The following is a 20,443-nucleotide window of genomic DNA, read 5'->3' on the forward strand; positions in this document are numbered from 1 at the left end:
ATTGATTAACAAGGGTTGAAATTCATACAGGAAGTTCAAATTTAGGGATGTTGACAAATCATTTCCTAATGAAAGAGAGAACAGAATCATAAGAACGGAATAATATTTATACTCTCTAAGCATACAATTGTTTTAATTGATCATTATATTTCAGACAAGTGTTAGTACTTATTGGAATTATAAATAATAGTGCCAACTCGAGTATCATTGATAAGATTCTAGCAGGGGATCAGTTTTCGTTTATTAGTACCGTTAATTAGATTATAATTAAAATTGGCATACAGTGATAAAAACAAATGTGAATGTAATATTCTTTGAGATTAACTAGCTGCACACGGACATCAAGTTGGCGAAAGGATATACTAATGGCAGTATAATCAATTTGTAGACGTTTATGACGGTTGATCCTCGTTCAGTTCTATACGTAAATCCCTGATTAATTTAACTGACAAGTAGTGTAAGCGTCAAACTTCACGATCATGACGCTCATCGATGTACCGATATATCAAATGTTTTTTGATTACTTTTTTGGAATCAAGTTTTTTTGCTGATATTTTTATCCGAGGTTGCCCGATTGTATAATCGTTCAAAATTTGACGAATGGATTAGAAAAACGTGCGTTGATATTCGTATCTACAGCAATAATCAACGTGGATTCAATGTCTCTAATTCATTTCCAGCTGCGGCCGTATCTGTTTGATCGAAATTTTCTCGGCCGATAGCAAATGAAGCAAGGTGACAAAGGGGGATTTTTTTAAACACTTTTTTTGGTATTGGTATGTACAGCTGTACAATGTCCGGTTTTTCGTGAAGGGTTGTTTACGCTTTGATAGTCCTGATTGTGTCATTTGATAAACGATACGTTGTTTGGTAATCTGCACGGTTCCCCTATGGAGCACATAAAAGAACACAAAGGAATTATTGTACAGTAAACTTCATACGATTATCTGCGTTTCACGCTAATATTTACTGTCGTGCATCACTGAACACTCGCGAGTCTCAATTCCGCCCTTGATTATCTCATCGTGACTGATAACCGATAACATAATTGACAGAATTAGCATCGTCAATAATCACATGCGTGTAATAGGTAAGATGAATGGAAAAGAATTTGGATAATCAATCTCAATGCATCGCTCGCGTCAAACTCGGTACCGATGGAATACCCGGGATTCACTCTATTATCCATCGACGTTTAGATTTATCGATTCGATTTCCGGCTGAGCCGACTTAACGGCTAAAAGTATTACCTGCAACCTGGGTAAGTCTACCTTCACTTCGAATTTGGTAGTAATCGGGACATTGCGTACAATTTGAATTGTATTTTAAGAAATTTATCGAGCGTTCAAATAAGGAGGTCAATTTTTTCACCATTATTACCGTTAATGAGGCGCACGTTCGCCGGGCTGCTAACTAATGAGAAGCACCTTGATGAAGCAAACGATGCTGTCGCAGTAAATAACCAGGTTTCTGACCGCGAAATTTACTCAGTAAAATGATAAAACCGGGACCGTCAGCACATGTGGGTACGCTTAACTTTAGTCGCATAAAAGTTAAAGCGCGACCTGCGAGCTGGAGCGTTTTGTTTGGCTTCAACTATAAGTTGCTTATTTTCAAAATGAACTCAAAATTTTCCTCGTCATTATTAGTCATAATGTTTTTCAACTCTGCAGGTATGTCAGACATCAGAGGTTGCTGAGTTATAGCTATGCATGTGAATTTTCATACAGTTAGACTTTTTATATCTATCGACAACAGTCACCAATATTGATAACTTGCCTTTCATTTCTTAACTCTCCAGCCGATTACTCTCTTGCTTAAATCGAATTGAAAATACATATATGTATTCAATATTTCCTCGAAGCACGGATCGGAAGAAGACTCGAGTTCATAATAACAATTCACGAAATCTCTGAGGAGCTTGCAATCGAAAGATCCTTCGGAATGATTTGGATTTGTGGCGGTATAAGAGCCGCCAAATATATATCAACGAAGAAAAAAAAGTATTAAGTAAATGACAATACCTGAGGTTCCACAACTTGTTGCAAACACGAAGCTTTTCTTCAATCTTCTCGTCTGCTTATTTTCTGACATGGCTTAGCAAATTCAAGAAATGAATCTATCCTTGTGAAACGAGTGACAATTCTTTTGAATGATACATGCCAATTTAATCGCTTCCAAAATACGTTTTTATTAATGATTTTGAATCAATTTTTGAGCTTCTTAAATGATTTAAAACTTGCTGAATTTCACAGCATTTAACAATCCGCGTCGAATCATGTTGAAATAATTTTTAAGGGTGTGCAAATCTCCGAATAGCAGTATAATACTGCTTCAAGCTTCGCTATGCACTTTTCTTACCAGAGTGCATCCGAACGAACTTTTCCAACTCCATTACCTCGGATAAGTATTAGAAACGCTCAACTTCTATATCGCATTCGTAGAATCTTTTCACCGCGAAGTTGGGAAAATTCATAGGTATATAATTCAGACGTCATTCGCTATAGCGTATAGTTGTTCATCTTAATTTCCCAGACGATGCGAAATCTTCTGGAAGGCGAAGGATTTTATGTAAGATGTTGAACATGGGGAGACGTGGGTAGAGACCCAGAGCAGGTGATCCCTGATTAGTTGATCCTCTTTGCGTTCTACTTCGACGGGAACGAATTATTGGCTAAAAATAACGGTGGAGCCATCAACAATTTCTTCACATCGTGAAACATTTATTGGTACGGAAAATTTTTAGAAAAAAAATTCATTTCCAATATTGATAATTTCCGGTAAAACTTCGGGCACCGAGTATTATTACATTTACCGACGTTGCTTTGTCAAAACGTAGCGCAACTTTTGTGGTGCAAAACGTATAATGAATACAGTTCCATCCTCCGAATGTATTGTAATTATTATCAATAATTTTAAGCATTAATTACAAAGTTTTACTCGCTCAAAACGGTTAGCTGAGATTAGTCGGAATAATGAAAAAAGACTACGCGGCACGCTTCTATATACGGAATATGCGCGATGGACGGTTATAGAGGGGTAGAAAAAACGAGAAGCGGGTAATAATTCTGAATGAAATTTAAAAAATGAAAATTTTTGCTGACAAATTGCACCGCGCTAGTCGCAACGCGAGTCGTGATTTAATTAATTGAGATAACTCGGTAAGTTGGCAATTTCTATCTCGACAGTGATTATGCCGTTTGAAGATTCTTACATTATTTTTTTTCAAATACCTACACCAGAATATTTTCCATGGCAAATAATACATCTGTTGTAAACGTAACGTAAAGCCCGTGAGTTGTATTTCGTAATTGAGTGAGTAATCACTCAAAAATAATCCGACGATGGTTTCCAAGGCGTCTGACCCCATGTCGAGCCGAATTCACCAAAGATAATCCATTTCAATCGGTGACGTTTGTTATCCTTGCCCGTCCTCGCGACCTTTTTTGTTATAACCTTTTCCGCAGAAACGTTGACAATATATCTCGAATCCGCGTTTTTCTCATCTCCACAGTACACACACGTAATTGGATGAAGATTTATTTTGGAAACACGATCCGTTCCATGATCGAGTACGCCGTATGGAATGATTTCAGTGCTAGTAATTATCAGTCTGTAATTATCGAGCAACAATTGTCAATCGCATGTGTTTTACTGTTTCGATCCTCAGCTACTGCCTTCATAAGTTGTCCATTGGTTGTACTGAAATATTGCCTGCACGATACACTTGTTCGAGCATACAATGATCTCTATTTGGAGAGTTGGGAAAAAGTTTTGAAATTCGATTACTAGGATGAATCGATGCTCTAAATTGTCGCTCCGTGTGCTAAAAACTGATGTCGCCGGAAAGTCTGTATCGAAGAGCAGCCAAAGGCGTGTGAATAGGAGATGGTACAATGCAATCGCTCTCACTATGAACTCTGGTGATGCCATGTATTTGACGCTCGGGCTCGGAAATAGAATTGCACCCAACAAATAGACTCTGTCTAGTACGTTTTGTAGGTTCGTTTCATCAAATGTTTCAATTTCACTTCGTGTAATGGTGCACCGTTTCTGATATAAATACACCCGCTTATTCAGAGACCGTTTCTTGTTTGCGGAAGCTGCATCACCTAGTTGGAAACTCTGTTTGTTCAATGACACGTAAATGCCCAACTCTGGCTGAGTCATACGACTCGTAACATTTTCACAGTGTGTTTTTACACGGGTAGAATAGCAATAACAGCACGGGCAGCCACCGTTCAGACGAATAGATTCATTCTTTGGCATTTCCTATTTATTGTGCAGCCTCTCAGTTCTGAGAGAGTGGATGCAGTATATGTGTAAGTATTCTTACAAAGCTAGCATCGTTGACTGTATCGAAAATGTAATTTTGCTTTTGTATTTGGATGTGAAGTAGCCAAGGAGCATCGTGATCCGATTCACCCGAGGGATTTTCGCCTGAGGACGCGTGCTTTTTTACCTTCGACAATCATTGCTGTGTTCCTTAAATTTAAACTCTAATACATGAAAGGATATTTACCGGTGACTCTTGACTCTGTTAATTTTCATTATATGCTTGATCATCGTTGTATCTGAATTATTGTGCAGGTGTACGTAGAAAAAAAAAATGGTTTAAAAATGTTTTAGCAAAGATTGTTGTTGTGCCAATTTATTTGTACTTGCAAGGTACAAAAGACAATAATCAATAATCCTATGGTTAAAACATAAAAGAAAAGTTTAATATCATCGCTAATCATTGGACAAAATAATATCATGACGACGGTATTGTCATGAATGAAATAGTAATAATAAAATATGGAAGTTTCGTTGAATCGTGTTCCATACTTCACGATAATCGTAAAAAAGACGAACCAGTTCAAATAAAATTGATATTTAAATACGAGTGAAGTGCGACTGCAATCGAAATTTTCGGGCATTAGTAATACGGACTGTAAATTATATCGACAATTCAATGTTAAACCGAATCTCGGGTACAGTCTAGAATGCATTTGTCAAACACTCCTGAGTTCAAATCAGCAAGCCTCGTCACCCGCGTCCGAATAGAGAACTCCTGGAGGAAGTGACAAACTGAGAGTGCGGTAACGTACCTACTCATACTTGGTACGCAGCGCGATTATGGCATAATTGAAAATCGTCGTCAGCTCGGGTGAAAATATTCTTTCTACTTCGGCAACTTTCTAGACCCAAAGAAACATCATGAGTGAGAATTGAACAACATCAGTCAGTGGAGGATAAGAATTTGAAAATTTGCGAAGTTCAGAAAAATTTGAGGAGTAAATTTTGAGTATTGAAATATCGCTCCACGAATGACCCCATAATCCACACAAGAATCAAAGCCGCTTCTCGTCGGGGCGACGCGACGTCACGACACAACGGGGTAAATCCGCGGTGTTGCGACAGTCCGCGAATCGAGTGGCCGCGTTTCCCAGTCTTTCGAGGCCACGTAGTGCCAGGGTGTCGCCGTGGGGGCCGCGTGGTCCAGCTGCCTGCCGTGTGCCGGCGGCGGCACAGGTGCGGCCGGCGGGGCAGGCGCTGGTAAAGAGGCGGCCAGCATCCAGACAGGCGGGCCCTTCGAGGCGAAGAAGGGGTCCTTCCAGAGGAAGCAGCCCCAGGTCATTCCCGAAGTCGACGCCGAGGAGCGCGCCCCTCTTGGTGACCTCGAAGAGGATGACCTCGACGATCTAGACGACGAGCCCGAGGGAAGCCTGAAGGGGGAAGGGGCCCGAGACGGCGGAACACAGCACCGCCTCAGCCCTCGTCTCCACGACATCGAAGAGGAGGACGATGAGGAGGGTCGCACCATCGGGGAAAGGTATGTTTACTCATGAATATCGATTCTATTTATCGAGAGTCATGATGCTGGTGACAAACAAGTGGAAAACATTTGGTACGAACATTTGCAAATCGACATTGTCCCGATGATTTTGGTCTTCCTTTGCCAAATTCTTTAGGTACGTCAGATGTATAAAAATGACTGTTTCATTTCCCCCTCTCCTTTCCGCACCGTGTCTCTTGAAATTTGTAACGTATGAAACCAAAGATCGCGGTGCTTATGGCCTTGCTAGTTATATATTGTCACGGAAAGACAGTGATTCATATGTCTATCGTATTAATTCTCGTGTCGTTATAGTGTTGGTACTTTGCAATTTGACGTGATCGCGATGACCAACGTTCGCTGGTATTAAAGCGTTAAGTGCTTCATTGCACAAAGTGTTTCATCACGCACATAAATATGGACATTTATTGCAGCCATAGAAACAATATGACCCCGATACGCAGGCTCCTGCAGACTCAACAAAGTAAAATGGTAATTCCGCCATCGGTCTAAATAATCCTTACTTGCGAGTCAGCTTGGCAGTATTTTCGAGTGGAATTGTCTTCGTAGCAAGTTGAAGAGTTCCAATATCGTGAGTACCTAGATCCAGCGTTTACTGGGGATATATTTGCATTATCCTTGACACGAGGGTGATCTGATACGTGGTGTTTGCTAGATGAAAACACGAACGAAGCTACGCACGCCTATTCGCCACAAGCCCGTTAGAAAATATGATTTCTCATGATTTTGACCTCAACTCACTCACGAGTTCTTGTTGACTCGGACTGATCGAGGGTACGAGAAGGTAAAATACCGAGCCTACGAGTTCAATTTAAACTTGATCTCAAACTTGTACTGCAAACATTCGTGCCGCGTTTATCTTGGTACGTAGGTATTTTTTTGCTCCACTTTTTTTTCCACCTCCAGAGAAACTCAGGCTACAAAAGCAAAGGTTCACTCCACGCTATGTATTCACTTGTTGATACAATTTTTTTTTTTTCAACTCTTCTCGCTCCGAGTTTTTTTACCCAGCGAGTAGACGGTTACCGAAGCCTTTTTTACCAGCCTGATCCTGAAAACTTCAACTTTACTTTTGCTTCAGACTCCAATCGCATAACTCTAAACCTTGCATTAACGGCTGGTTGTGAAGTTCATGTTTTGTGCCAGGCGACGCGCCCCGTCGAACACCTCCGAAAGACTCGTATGTACGCAGTTCTAAGCTCACCCGGCGCAATCCCATCGACCAATCTGTTTACCGGATATTATAAGCCCGCCGCAAGTCGTATATACGCAATTACGTGTACCTTCATATACGCACTCGATACCTATCGCGCTCATACGCGACAAACACGTACAAGCTCTGCTGTTTATAAATTCCTGCGTTTGGATAACAGCTCAAGGGCTTACCGTATTGAGCGAAATTTAATAACGTAATGCAGCCTTGGGGTGTCCGGAAATTTGTTTCCGAATGATAAGGTTACGAGCTTGACCAATCGGGCGACGGTGCAGATCAAGAGTAATTTTACACGGAATTAGGTGGACTTCGATTATATTATTCATCAATCGTTAGGTGATATATTTAAATTCCATTAGGTGAGCTTCGGTCTTATTATTGAGATTTTCATTAATCTGTTTAGGGCGATGATTGATAGAGCAGATTTAGTAAGCTCTTATCCACGGATGTCAGACTCTCTTCATGATGTACATTATATAAAAGTTTTTCCCATTCGAGAGTTGTTTTATTCTGAAAAGAAGAGATGTTGTGAGTAATCAAATTCTTTATTTTAACTCGAAATACAGGTGTTATAATTCTGGTCTTACGTTCTCCGTTGGATTACCCATAAACTGCGTTCCGCTCGTAATCCTCGGTTCGGTTCTTACAAAGTTATTGAATTTCGACCTCTCAACCTGCGTTGAGAAATTTATTTCGGAACTTTGTATGCGAAACGGATATTACGCACAGATATGCTGGGTACTATTTCTCCCAGGACACAGGCATTCCTGAGAAGTATTTTCGAGAGACGCAGATTCAGTCGCGACAAAGTCGACGTTCGTTTTTTGCGCGGTCCATTTTTTTTATTCGCGTCTTTAGAACTTGTCATTGACTAAACGAAATTTTGAAACAAATATCAAGGAGAATAATGCGATTATAGCTTTCCCTGAATCTCTCAATTTTTCAGCTGCTACCTTAAATTACTGCGGTAACGAATTTCAGCTTTGGATTGCGTGAAAAAAATTAATGAAGCGACCTTAGTGCAGGGTTGTAACTTTATAGCATAAGGACGGAGTCCATTAATAACCATAAACATATTCTGGTCCAGACCACCGAGACGTAAGCGTATCACCCCGAGCTCTCGGATTGGTCGAAAATCGTTTTACAGCCCAAGAAATGGTCTGTAGCTTGAGCCATAACAGAAGGGACTATAGGCGTTTGCGACCCCTCAAGAACGACGCGGGCGGTCATTTCGACCGCTTTTGCTGAAAATGGTTTTCCTCTCGGTAAGAAACGTCTGTGTTTCTTTTTTAAAGAAAGTAATTTATGGACGTAGGTATTCAACGCTGTTTCATTCGACAGTCATTTGAGCTCGTTTTATCAAAACTGATTCGATACAAATTCATTTTTTTACGTTATTGACTGACTACTCTCATTACTTCGGTCCGTATTTGTGTTACGTAGCTTTCAATCGATACTGAACTGCAACAAGTGTTACAATCTTGATCTCAGCTGTTGCTTATGCACTGATCAATCAGACTATTGATAATTATTGTATTCAGTGAAAATTGTGAGATAATCCTGTAATATAAGACGTTTTACTGCCGTCAGTTATGAAACTTCGAATCCGGATAGTTCGAGTAGGTATACGAATAGATATTATACACAATTATCCAAAACAATTTATTAATTTGTCCATTTTTTGCAACAAAGTTTCATAAGATTGTGAGTTAGCTTTCGAATTCACACGGAATTTATGGCAATTCCACTTTGCTGAAGAGAAATTGTACTCTTGCGCTACTTCTACGTAGAAGATCTGTAGTGAATTCACAAACATTTTCAAAAGTGTACATATAATAGTAGTAATAACTAACACATAGCTATAATACTTGTAGACAACTATCTTAAGACGAGCTCCGCACGGAAAACCGAACTATTCGTATTATTCGAATAGTTTAAGTACTCAAATAAATCAAATGCTGTAACCATTGGAATGGTTAGGATAAAACGGATACCCGGGTCCTCGACTACTCGAACTATCCACATAGTCCGGATATCCGAATTTAAAGCGTTGGGTCCGGTGTATCCGGGTATTTCGGAAAACCCAGATACTCGAAAAAATGGTAGCTCTAGTGCATGTCACACAGTGAAAATGACTAACTTGATCATATTGTTGTCACGCGCACGGGATTGAGAATAAGTAAACAATCAGAAATAAATTTGCACATGAGCTCAAATAGCATGGTGGAATGAAACTTGAGATACAGTCGGAGTCAATCGGTAATGAAATCGGGGCACTGCAATTGCCGTTGAGAGCAGTCAAACATAGCTGGATATGTATGTACACTGATACCCAATCCCAAATGCATGGACGTCACTCGGGATGTTATGGAATGCCTGAAATGTTTCTCGATAACTTGATGCAATATACGCATCAAAGGTTCACGCGGAGTAGACTAGAGGAGCTATCTTTTCGGTGGCAAGGACGTTACTTGAATAATTGAGGGGCGCTTATCGATTTGTTCGAATGGTCGGTGCTCCACGCCGTCACCATCCCTCGCAGCAGGAGCTAGGCTTTGCTTCGTCTATGTGTGTGTACAGATTCTCTAATGCTTTTGCCTCCATCATTGGGGCCAATATGTCACCAGTTCGATTACGTATGTACGTATAGCAGGCTATGTACCAGGCAGTTACAGTCTACGGTATATATTCGGCGCCCTACATGCGGCGGCGGATTGGCTAGAAATATAGGCAAGACGCAATATGTACTGAAATACTAGGAGCAAGGCTTAACCCTGAGATTGGCATTGCTTGTTTTAGCCCCGATCTCCGAAGTACAGTTGGCCTAAGCCACAAACTACGTATAAGCTGCGGAGATGAGGAATTGTTGACTGAAATCGAAGGAGTTCTAATCAGTGTCCTTGCACTTGAATATACTGCTATTACTCGTGGTTATACAGATTTTACTTGGTCTGTTATTCACCGGACTGGTAATTCATCTCTGAAAAATTAACACATAAGGTACGGGGATGAGCAATATTTATGGTGCATATGAATTGAGTATATAGCGAAAATTGACTCGGGTAATTGAAACATACTTTTGGGTCTCCAATCGAGGTCCAATGAGCGGAAAGAACTATTCAAAAACCAGATATGTGGATTGTTGGTTCAGACTTGGTTCCTAAGGTCAGGAATTACTTTTATGTCCTGTGGAATTTCATGCCTTCGTCGCATTTGCAATTTCTGAAAGTTGGGGCCAAGAATGTCTCCAACGGAAATCTGGGGAGGCTGACGTATTATCAAACTTCCGTTTGCAATGGGAATTAGTTCCGCTTACGTCTCGATTTCCGGACCAAGTTGGAATTAATTTCGATCTAGCCTGAGCTCAGTTCTAGCCAGCTGAACTTCGACCTCGTCCCTGAGAACAGTCGAGTTGATTTACGTGTTTGGACTTCTTGCATCTGTCATCGCAGTTAAATCAACAAATCAAAGTTGAAATTTAAGGACATAGTTACCTGTAGTAGCTTCCAAATAATACAAGTGGAATACTCTACCTACTTATTTATGGTTGCAGCTACTACTCGTCAGACCTGACGAAGTCTAAAAGGCATTGGAATCGTAATCTGAAACTGAAAAGTCTCCATTATTTTTTACGCGATCAAGCCATGGGACCCCTGAAAATTTATACAGTAAAACCCGCGAGAAACAGCAGCTTCGTAGCTCGGGTGAAATATAAATGAGGCCTAAATCGAGACTTCCTGCAGAATTGCGCAGTACGCGGTCGCCCCACCGTGTCATCAATATGCTATTTCTGCTCTGGGGAGGGTGGTGCTGAAAAAATTTATATTCCATTGTAACACAACTCACGGGAACCCCATCGTTCAGTAACGTAGCAAACGACTTCTTCTAGCACACACCTTATGGAAAGAAAGAAATCCACCTCCCCGAGGTGGGTATCTTTCAAACAAGAAACGGTCTTGTAAACATTTGAATAATCTCAATCTCTACTCATTTCGTGACATATCTTCCGCCAAAGGTAGACTCGGTGACTGTCTCATTGAATAGTTTAATTACATGGAACGATTTCCCAAATACGATTTGTCACGGAATATGTCCCCGGTATTTATAACAGCATCCGGTCTTCCCGCTTTGCTACAAACTCGATCGCTGAAACGAAATGGTTTGGTCACGTTTTCATTGGTGACAGAGATAACTTAATTCAACGCTTCGTTTTGGCTTAGTGCCAATTCCGTGGCTCTGGCCAAGATCTGAGAGAGAGGAAACGGCAATCAGATCAGTCCAAATGGATTTATAACAGTGAGTAGGAATGGGCCGAGGCAAATAAATAAATATATTACTCGTCAACGCATATATCAGAGGGACGTATTTCCAGTGGATGGTTCCACGCCTAGTTCATGTTCCCAATTAATAACTAGAGACTGCCTGTATACCTCTCAAAATACGAGCCAAGTCAAACGTTTTATTTAAAAATATAACCATATATTTTCATACAGGAAATGACGTTCCTGACGTTTTCAGCAACTCCAGTATAATCAAAGTATTATGACAACCCCCACTGTTTTGTGGGCATTTTATCGGATCAAAGCTCGTTTTATGACGAGAAAAACGAGGTTATGGGCTGCCTGAAGCTTCAGAGTGAGCGCGCGTGCTGCCGCCAAATTCAATAGGAAGAACTTCCTTTTCAGCACACTTATTCTCTCCCAGGGAATTTATTACTTCGCTATGCAGGGTGGTCTTGGACTTGCAATCTCAGTAACCGCAGATAAATCAAGCCCTTGAAAGAATGAGAAAATCCGTACTTGAGAATTCTGTGTTTTAGCTTCTTCATCCCGTTTTCTCAAAATTCGTCATATTACACTGAATTATTTCCACAACGAAAAATCGTGCTTCCCTCTTGGAATCTCGGTTCAATAGCATACGGTGAACCACTTATAAAAAACATCATATTATAATTTGAGTGGTAATTATAAACCCGCGGCCTCCTTTGACATACAAGCACGTTCCTTACGGTAGGCAAAAGGCCTTAATTTAAGGTGGGCAGAGCGTAGGAGGCTCCCTCAGTTTTGATAATAGCCTTAGCACAGATACATAAATATAATTGAGCCCAAGGCTTTTCACAGGCTGGAAAATTCCCAGTTCTTAGTGATTTAGTCGCGTTGAAGACAAGTCGTTAACCTCCGTCATTTCCGCTTCAGCAGCCTGCAGCTGAATGAATACGATTATAAGAAGCTTTGGAGTGGCTGTTCAAGAGCGAAGGCGATTGCCTTGCGGTTAGTTCATAGCTCTGTGATATCTGCAAGCTCAGCTTTGCCGATGAGTTTCTTGAAATAGAGCGAGAGTGAACCTGCGATGGAGACCGTCTGATGATAAGTGTTAACTGACGTTGCCGCGGAAGTTTCCTTCAATCAACACCAAAGAAGGATAGCCTGTATTTTGAGGATCGCCGTTTCGCCCTCATTCTAATCTCAATATGAAAATTAATTTCTGAATCCCAAGGGCATAGAAATTCTCTACACAGCAAATCCAGCACAGCACAAGCTTCGTTATTGCTACTCGCATTCCACCGTTCTTTCAACCCCTGAGTAGTACTTATGTTTCTTGCTACCTGCAACCTGTTGATGGTCCACATGCTCCGTAATATTCACAATTTATTTCGCATACGGCTAAACCTAATCTCAAGGCATCTGACATTATGGAAAACCACTTCTGAATTACCGTATCAAATCTTTTTCTTTTGGTAAACCATGCGTTAGCGTGGCTCCACTCATATTTGTTTTGTAAATAACATTCACACATATCGATACTCCTTATCTTTCCAAAGTCAGGACTGTTGGGAGGAGCTCCATTGCGTAACATGCAGAAGTATTAATTTTCGAAAACCGCATAGTCAAGGGTGCAAGATGCATTATACATCTCGTATGTTAGTCATGCTCGTCTATTGTGCATAACTTCCAACTCATTGTCAATGGCAGAACTTAAACTCGCGTCTGAGACACATTGCGAACGGAAGTGTTAAATCGTTACTGAATTTCCAATGCGAGGCTCATTCGGCACGCCAGGTCGTTTCTTGTTGACAATGGTTTCAAAGTGATTAAATTTGAAACTTGATTCACCCTGATTTGGTGAGGTTCATTGCAATTTCAGATTGCATCACGTATTACCGGAAAACGTATCAGGCGATGAGTGTATTTAAAAATATGACGATTCAAACCCGTTAAACTTGAAGAATTCGCTGAGATTACTTTGAAACTTTCGCCTACCGTTATAAGTGGAGTTCATGCTCCATAACCTGAGCCACGCTTCGTTTGCTACGGAAAATTGACTTTTGAATTTCAGCTCGTTATGCCGTTCTTGATCAAACGAGAAGACGAACGGAGGGCGAAAACTTAACATTTTTTACAACTTTTATCTGTAAAGAAAATTATCTGATTTTTCGGCGCACTGGCTCGGATAAATATGAATTGAGGCGAAAATATTCAAATTAACTCACGATATAATGAAAACAGAAAGAAATTTACTTGTGGTAGCCAAAAGAGACACGTCAAAAATTATAGTAAATATCCAATCTCATTAGCATAGCTAAAACTATCGCCGTCGTGCTGACGACAACCGGATCTATGACTCCTTGATACTTTCCATCTCTCGAAGCTGGTCTAAGTATTGGTCTATTGGTCAGAATGTTCTTTTAGTTTACATCCAGGGTAAGTCAGCCAGCGAACTAGCCGGAGCTGCTGGCTGAGTTCCAAACTTTTTCACCCCTTGACATCTCTTCACCGCAGTCACTTTTGCCCGCTGTAGTTTACTCGCCACGAGCTAAAAAATCTAGTTCCCTCGCGTGCCGCCCAGTTACATCACTGATCTCTGGGATAAAACGTAACAAAAATAAAAATAAACAAAAAGTAACGATTCTCAAAGTCCACAAAAAATATCGGGAATCCTTTTCGGTGTCTCCGTAATTCCCTTTATGCAACTAGGATTACCTTGCACCAGTAGAGGCTACCCGATAATTTTTTCATTGTAATCTTGATTTACCAAAGAAAATTCTCTCTTCGTAAAATGCCTCTAATCTATTCTGACTCTAACAATAATCTCTCACCAGGCCGTACCAGAAGAAGTCACCGACACCCAGCAGCGGCGGTGGCGGCAGCAGATCGGGGTGGCGTGCTCGCAGGAGCGTCACAACGTCGGGCGCCCCTCCCGGGCACCAGCACCCCGTGATTGCCACAGCAGCCGCAACGGCGCAGGCCAGGATGCAGGCTGAACAAGGCAGCATCGGGGAGCTACGAGGCTATCATAATCTTCGCTCCAGGAGACATACTCTGGCCAACGTTCGGTGAGTCGGAAGTAAATGAAATCCAATAGGATTCAGCACACACTATTTATTTACTGTTGTCGTGGGATATTGATTGTTATTGATAAGCGTAAGCGCACTGCAAGGTACGCATGCACTACAGAGTATACATGGTCGGTCACACTTACGTGATACAGAGCATTCATATTACACACACATGGGTATCTACATACGAAATGTGTGAACGTTCCATCAAGTGGTTTCAAGCAGCCGTCTGTAATTTTTAAAGACTCTTGTATGGCTTTACGAAACTGTTACTTGTATATAAATAAACACGCACTCACAACTTTTAGCAACGTAATTGATTATCAAAATGAAAGCAGCAATGGTATAAGCAATTTGGTTTTTCCCTTACTGAACAATTATCGTTAGACTGGTCTTCTCGATCAAATCTTTGGATTCATTCAATTTTTTTTTTTTTTTTTTTTTTGTACATATAATTTCTGATTCCTGTTGACAAATGGTTCTATCTTTTACCATCTCAAAAATGCAAGCCACTGCTCTTCAGTAAGGTCCAGCATTTTTGGGGGAAAATGGCGCTGTGGTTTTGCCTCACTTACTGTTACTCTTACTGTTTCAAGTCTTGAGAATCCTACTCTTGTATTTTCAAGTTGATTTGGCTACTTACACACACAAGATGGGGTACGTTTGATCGATTTCGTAGATTCACTCGACTTCTTCAACAACTTTGACGGGCTACTTTCGCCACAGACACAACCTTCTTTGTTAACCTTGCCTTCTTCAGCGTTGCAAGCGCATTTGGTTACCTTTCCTTTCTTTTTCATCAGACCGATAACTTGTTCGATGCTCGAACAACAAACGTTTGAATCGGAACTTTCATTTGTTTTGGGTACTTTATGACTGCTGGAGCTAGTCGACATCTGACAGGAGCCACTTTCTGAGAGACTTGGAGTTTCAGTTTTTATTGATTCTTTATCCTTTCGCCGATGAGCTTCACTTTTGGAAGCCTTATCCCGTGATATTTTAGCCAGACAGCATACATCCTTCGTCTCTGGTTTTACCTTCGGTTTAGCAATATCTAATTCAACTTTCTGTGGCTTGCGAACTGCGTGAGTTCCTTCTTCGCTACAAGGGCAGCAAATTTCACGACTGCACGATGTCTTAATACCTTCCGACATTGTTTTTCCTTTGTCTACCGTTCGCTCCGCCTCCGTATATTTTTGAGATGCCTTACTGTATATTGAATTTTTTGAATGCACACTCGACGCATCTTTAGCTCTGCATGCACAGCACAGAAAATCAGTATCTGATCCTTCAACTGCCGACATCATCTTGTTCTTGAAAAGCGACTTGGTTGGAATCGGTATCGAGGTAGTTTTCTTCAATGCTACTTGCGTCACTGGTTTTCCGCAAAGGCAGCATGCAAACGAGCCGCTTTCTGACGTCGTGTCGTTACTCGTGGTCTTATTAACCGGTGATTGACTAGATCGACGTTCATTCCTCGGAAGGATTTTAATGGCAGGTGCCAGGATAGCATCAGCCGTACTTTTGTACTCCTTGCCCCGAGGCTTTTTACCGGAAGAGCAAGGTATTCCAGGAATGCATTCCCCACAAGATGCTTCTATGGTTTTCTTCGGGCAGACGCCCGTCGGACAAACGCACATTTTTTCGTCCTTCTTAGTACCCGAAGAAGCCCTTCGAACAGCTTCTGTCTGGGAAGCAATATCCCCCACCGTTACCGTCGACACGTCTTTGGCTTCCGGTGTAGACTTTGCACGGCCAACTACCGAATCGGGTTCTGCACTCTCTGCAATGCTTGTAAGCCTTGGCTCTTCTGTGGTTTTCATCGGACCTTTGCTGGATTTTGAACTTCTCGATTCTCTGCTGGGGATCCTTACTTGCATCGAAGTTTGCGATTGGCCATCAACCACAGTCTGAATTTTGACGCTGGCCTGAGGGGGTGTTGTAGTTGGTATCTCACCCTAGATCCGAGTATGTAGTGAAAAAATATGTTTAAACTTCTCGTGCTTCAAGAATTGGATCACACATTGCGGTAATATGACATTTTGACAATTGGAGGCATATTTAGATTCAACCTTGGATGTTACTAACCAAAGGACAAGTCTTGGGTTTACAAATACATGGGCCTTTTTTGCTGGTTACAGTGACAGACAAATCCACCGGCCCACGTTGAGCGCATTCTATCTTCGCTGAATCAGGTGCGTTCTCCTATGGCATTAATTGTGGCTTTATAATCAAAAGTACTTATTGCGGTACGATTTACACATATTTTTCAGCAAGTAAATACTCTTTAGTTAAAAATGTGTGCTATTTATCCTGCGTCAGATGGTTAATGACTTCGGATTTTATTCTGCACAAGAATTAACAATCACTATTCAACGTAAAATCAATAATTGTATTTCATCGAACATACCCCAAGGAATATTCTCATTTCGTTCAGCATTGTTTCAATTTTTCCACTTGCTGATGAACATTGTGGACACACCTGTAAAAATATTATTCCATCATCTGAAAACATCATCACCCTCCGCAATCGATAGATGATACTACTAAATAACTCAATTCAATAGATTCTACAATTTGAATAGTGAATAAAAAATCACTGGAAATACCGAAATTTGCCTATGAGCACATATGACAGTATTGTGCCACGACACCAAAGTTTGAATTGGGACTGCAAAGGTATCTGTGGGTGATTCCATTGCTTTTGCTGCATGCTTATCGGAACCCGGAACCTCTGCTTCGCCGACTACTTCGGGGGTTCTTTCGTGGCCAGATTCAACAGTCAACTCGAGAGGTGGTGGTTGGACAGCTTCGATATCTGGCTCGGTTGTCGGTCTTTGGGCGGGTTCAGCAGTGGGTACAGAGCGTAGCGTAGGAACAGGCTCGATATCTGGTTCGAGTGACGATGTAGGGGTTGTTTTTATTGTCTGAGGAGTAATTGTAATTTTTGGTTCGGAGACTTTTGCTTCAACGGTTGGACGAGTGACGGTGTCGGCAGTCGGCTCGAGAATAACTTCGGAGACTGCTTCAGGGAGAGCTTGAAAGGGCGCCTTGCTGAGCGTTTCCGAAGATTTCTCACCAACTGGCTTACGCGCTGGTTCCGTGGGAGTTTTTCTTGCAGTATCGGAAACACGGTCAAAGACTGGCGTGGGAGCTGGCTTGGCAGCCACTTGGATGGCCTCTTTTTCATCAGCAGAATGTCCCGCAGCTTTTCCTGTACCCGGCACTTCTATTTCTTTGTCTTCCATGGGGGACGGAAGAAGATGGAGTGAGCTTTCGGTAGCTGCGACGATTTCGTCTGAGTGCACTGCTTCTGGCTTCAAACCTTGCTTGAGTCCAGTAACTTCGTGTTGCTGTTCGACCATCTGCTTCAGCGATCTTCTTGAACCGATTTCAGCTGCGGTTGTCCTTTCCTCAACCCTCGCAGTTTCTGCAATCGTCTCAACTGGTGCCTGGCTTTGTTTTTCTGTAGAAGTTGCCTTTTCTGGACCAGGTTTCATTGCCATCGATTGTGTTTCCGCTTCACTAAGTTCAGGTTTAACTTGTACCGACTCTTCTGCTGTAATGACTGAAGTCTCTGGTACATTCAATACCGTCTGATCAATTTCATCAGTTGGTTTGATTGTCATAGCAGGTTCTGCTATTCCTTCTTCTACATGCTTTTCCATGCCCATCTCACTTCCCTCAACGCTCGTGATGCCTTCCAACTTTTGTTCCGTCTGTTCGATCTTTTCTTTTGTTGATATGTCCACATCACCGAGTCCAACGTCTGTGAAGGTTTTCCCCTTGTATTCTTGCAGAGCCAACGCAGCCTTAGTAAGTTGGGTATGCAGTTTTTCAATCTCGTCTTCAAGTTCGACAATGCGATCTGCAAGCTGTTGATTTGCGGCTATTTTTGCATCCAGCTGATCCTGAAGGCTCGCCAAATCACTGGCGTTATCGGTTTCCATCTTAGCCCACATTTCATCCGCCTGCTGAAGAGTTCGCATATACGCGCATTCTCTGCGCTCAAGATCTGCGATCTGTCGCTTCATGCACAGTTCCGCTTCAGCTAGATCCTGCAGTCGTGCGAGGCACTCCAAGTCCGTCGAGTGAATAGAGCTGATGCTATTTTTTCCCTGAAGCCACATTTGTCGGCACTGGATTTCCCCGCATTCTCCTGTTTCGCAGGAATTCTCATCACCTTGCGCCTTTCTCAGCGCATCCCGTAGCCGCTTGACCTCCTCCTCAAGTTTCGCGATTTGAGTTTTCCGTTCTTCTTGCAACTTCTTCGCTTCCGCGATCTGGTTCTTCTGGACCTTCAGCGCCTCATCTTTTGCCGCCAATACTTGGCGCGCTTCCACGGCCCGACGATGGGCCTGTTTACGCTCTGCTTCCACTTCGCGAACCCTGCAGTCCCAGTGCTGACTTGGTGTGCTGGGGCATGTTGGGAACCCGGCAGCTGGTTCCAGAAACTGTTTTGCGACTATGTCGCGGAGATGGGAAACCGGCGCCCCTTGTGCCGTTCGCCAAATATTCCAAACCATAACTGCCGGCATTGAACATTCCAGCATCTCTAATCGCTGGCGCAAATCCGTCTCGCGCTGCTCTAATTCATCGTTGCGAATTTCGTGCTGGCCGATCATTTCTCTATAGTGTTTCTTACACTGGCGCATATCTCGCGAGCGTGCCCTGCATCTACTCTGCGGAGCTGGGCAGGTCGGTAATTTTTTTCTTTCCATTTCGCTCGACTTTTTCGACTCTTTAGCTCCTTCTGCCGTTTCTCCACCCCCCTTACTTTTTCTGGCAATATTGTTCGCATCATGTTTGCTCGACGCATTCGAAGAGGGTTTGATCTTCTCTGACGACGGCCTAGCGCCTTCGTCTGGCTGATTTGGTTCGATTGGCAATTCATTTCCTGACAGTGGTACGTCGTTGCTGGGTAACGCTACCGTTTCTACTGCTTCTGGTATAGGAGTAACAGCTTCCGTATCATCTGCATTGGACATGTCTTTTTGTTTCTAAAAATCTTGACCACATCCGTCTTGTCCAAAAATCGAACCATTTGCACAAATTATATCGCCCTCGTTGAGGACTACATCCCCACAAGTAGCGTTAGTAACCCACTGCTGACTCGATTCTGTGTTTAGACGAAAAATTAGACGATATTACCGTGTTGAGGTATCGCGGCATTCAGGGAAACGTAGCGTAATCGAAAATCTATTACCTCGAATCATATCAGCCACCGTTGTAGGCGGGCAATCTTTTCGGTTGATTTGATCTACTATTACTATCGATTTGTTATCATGTAAGGCCAAAAGAAATTGTTGAGGTTGAGAGATTTTGACACTGAAACACGAAGCGTTTTGCAAGCGTGCCGAAGTAGATGCTGACTTGTTTCCAGACCGTGGACTGATTGAAGGTTGTTGAGTGTAAAATGAATATACCTACCTTCGTGTAGATTGCGGTTGATCGAACGAGCTGCGTGGCAATTATTTTCTTTAATTCATGAATATATACGCTTACTCATTATTCATATATGTATACATTTCCTCTTGGATAGAATAACTTGATCTGTGAATTATTCAGGCACTGAATTTACACGGTATAATTAAATTTAAACACGAAACTCTTTCGGTGGTTTCTCGTCTCGTAAGAAGAGGCTGCGCCATAGTTTATTTGCGATGGGATCCTTAAGAATCAAAACGTAATTCATACATTATGGAAATATTAAGTTATAAATTCACGAGTGGATCAATTGCAATCATCTACTCCGGTGGCTGACTATCTCATGAATATGTCTTTGCAACGGCTGACCTACGGCGATAATCTGTTTGCTAAATATCAGGCTTTCACGCTGCGTGCCAGCGTCAATCAGACCGTAACAATTGTGTAACTGCAGATTTATGATGAGACAGTGATTCGTGGTATGAATATCCCTTACAATTCTGCAAGAACAGAGGATAACGAATTTTGATCTACTTCTTCTGTATACCAAGTGAAAAACGTTATTCAATGGTTCTTGAGAACCCCTCGGATGTCCTCCGTGAAAAGTTCAGTATACTCAAAATCGGTT

General features: G+C 42.0%; 1 protein-coding gene across 1 annotated transcript in view; it reads left to right on the forward strand.

Annotated features, from left to right (window-relative positions):
• The first annotated feature begins 5,292 nt into the window (after window positions 1–5,292).
• The window catches only part of LOC124408894 (cAMP-specific 3',5'-cyclic phosphodiesterase), a 254,319-nt gene continuing 239,168 nt past the window's right edge, over window positions 5,293–20,443 (forward strand). Inside the window, exons 1-2 of the mRNA XM_046886184.1 lie at window positions 5,293–5,815; window positions 14,152–14,385. Of these exons, the coding sequence (XP_046742140.1) occupies window positions 14,303–14,385 (83 nt within the window). The 5' untranslated portion in view covers window positions 5,293–5,815; window positions 14,152–14,302. The remainder of the gene's footprint in view (window positions 5,816–14,151; window positions 14,386–20,443) is intronic.

This window comes from Diprion similis, chromosome 8, assembly GCF_021155765.1.
Source record: "Diprion similis isolate iyDipSimi1 chromosome 8, iyDipSimi1.1, whole genome shotgun sequence".
Lineage (NCBI taxonomy): Eukaryota > Metazoa > Arthropoda > Insecta > Hymenoptera > Diprionidae > Diprion > Diprion similis.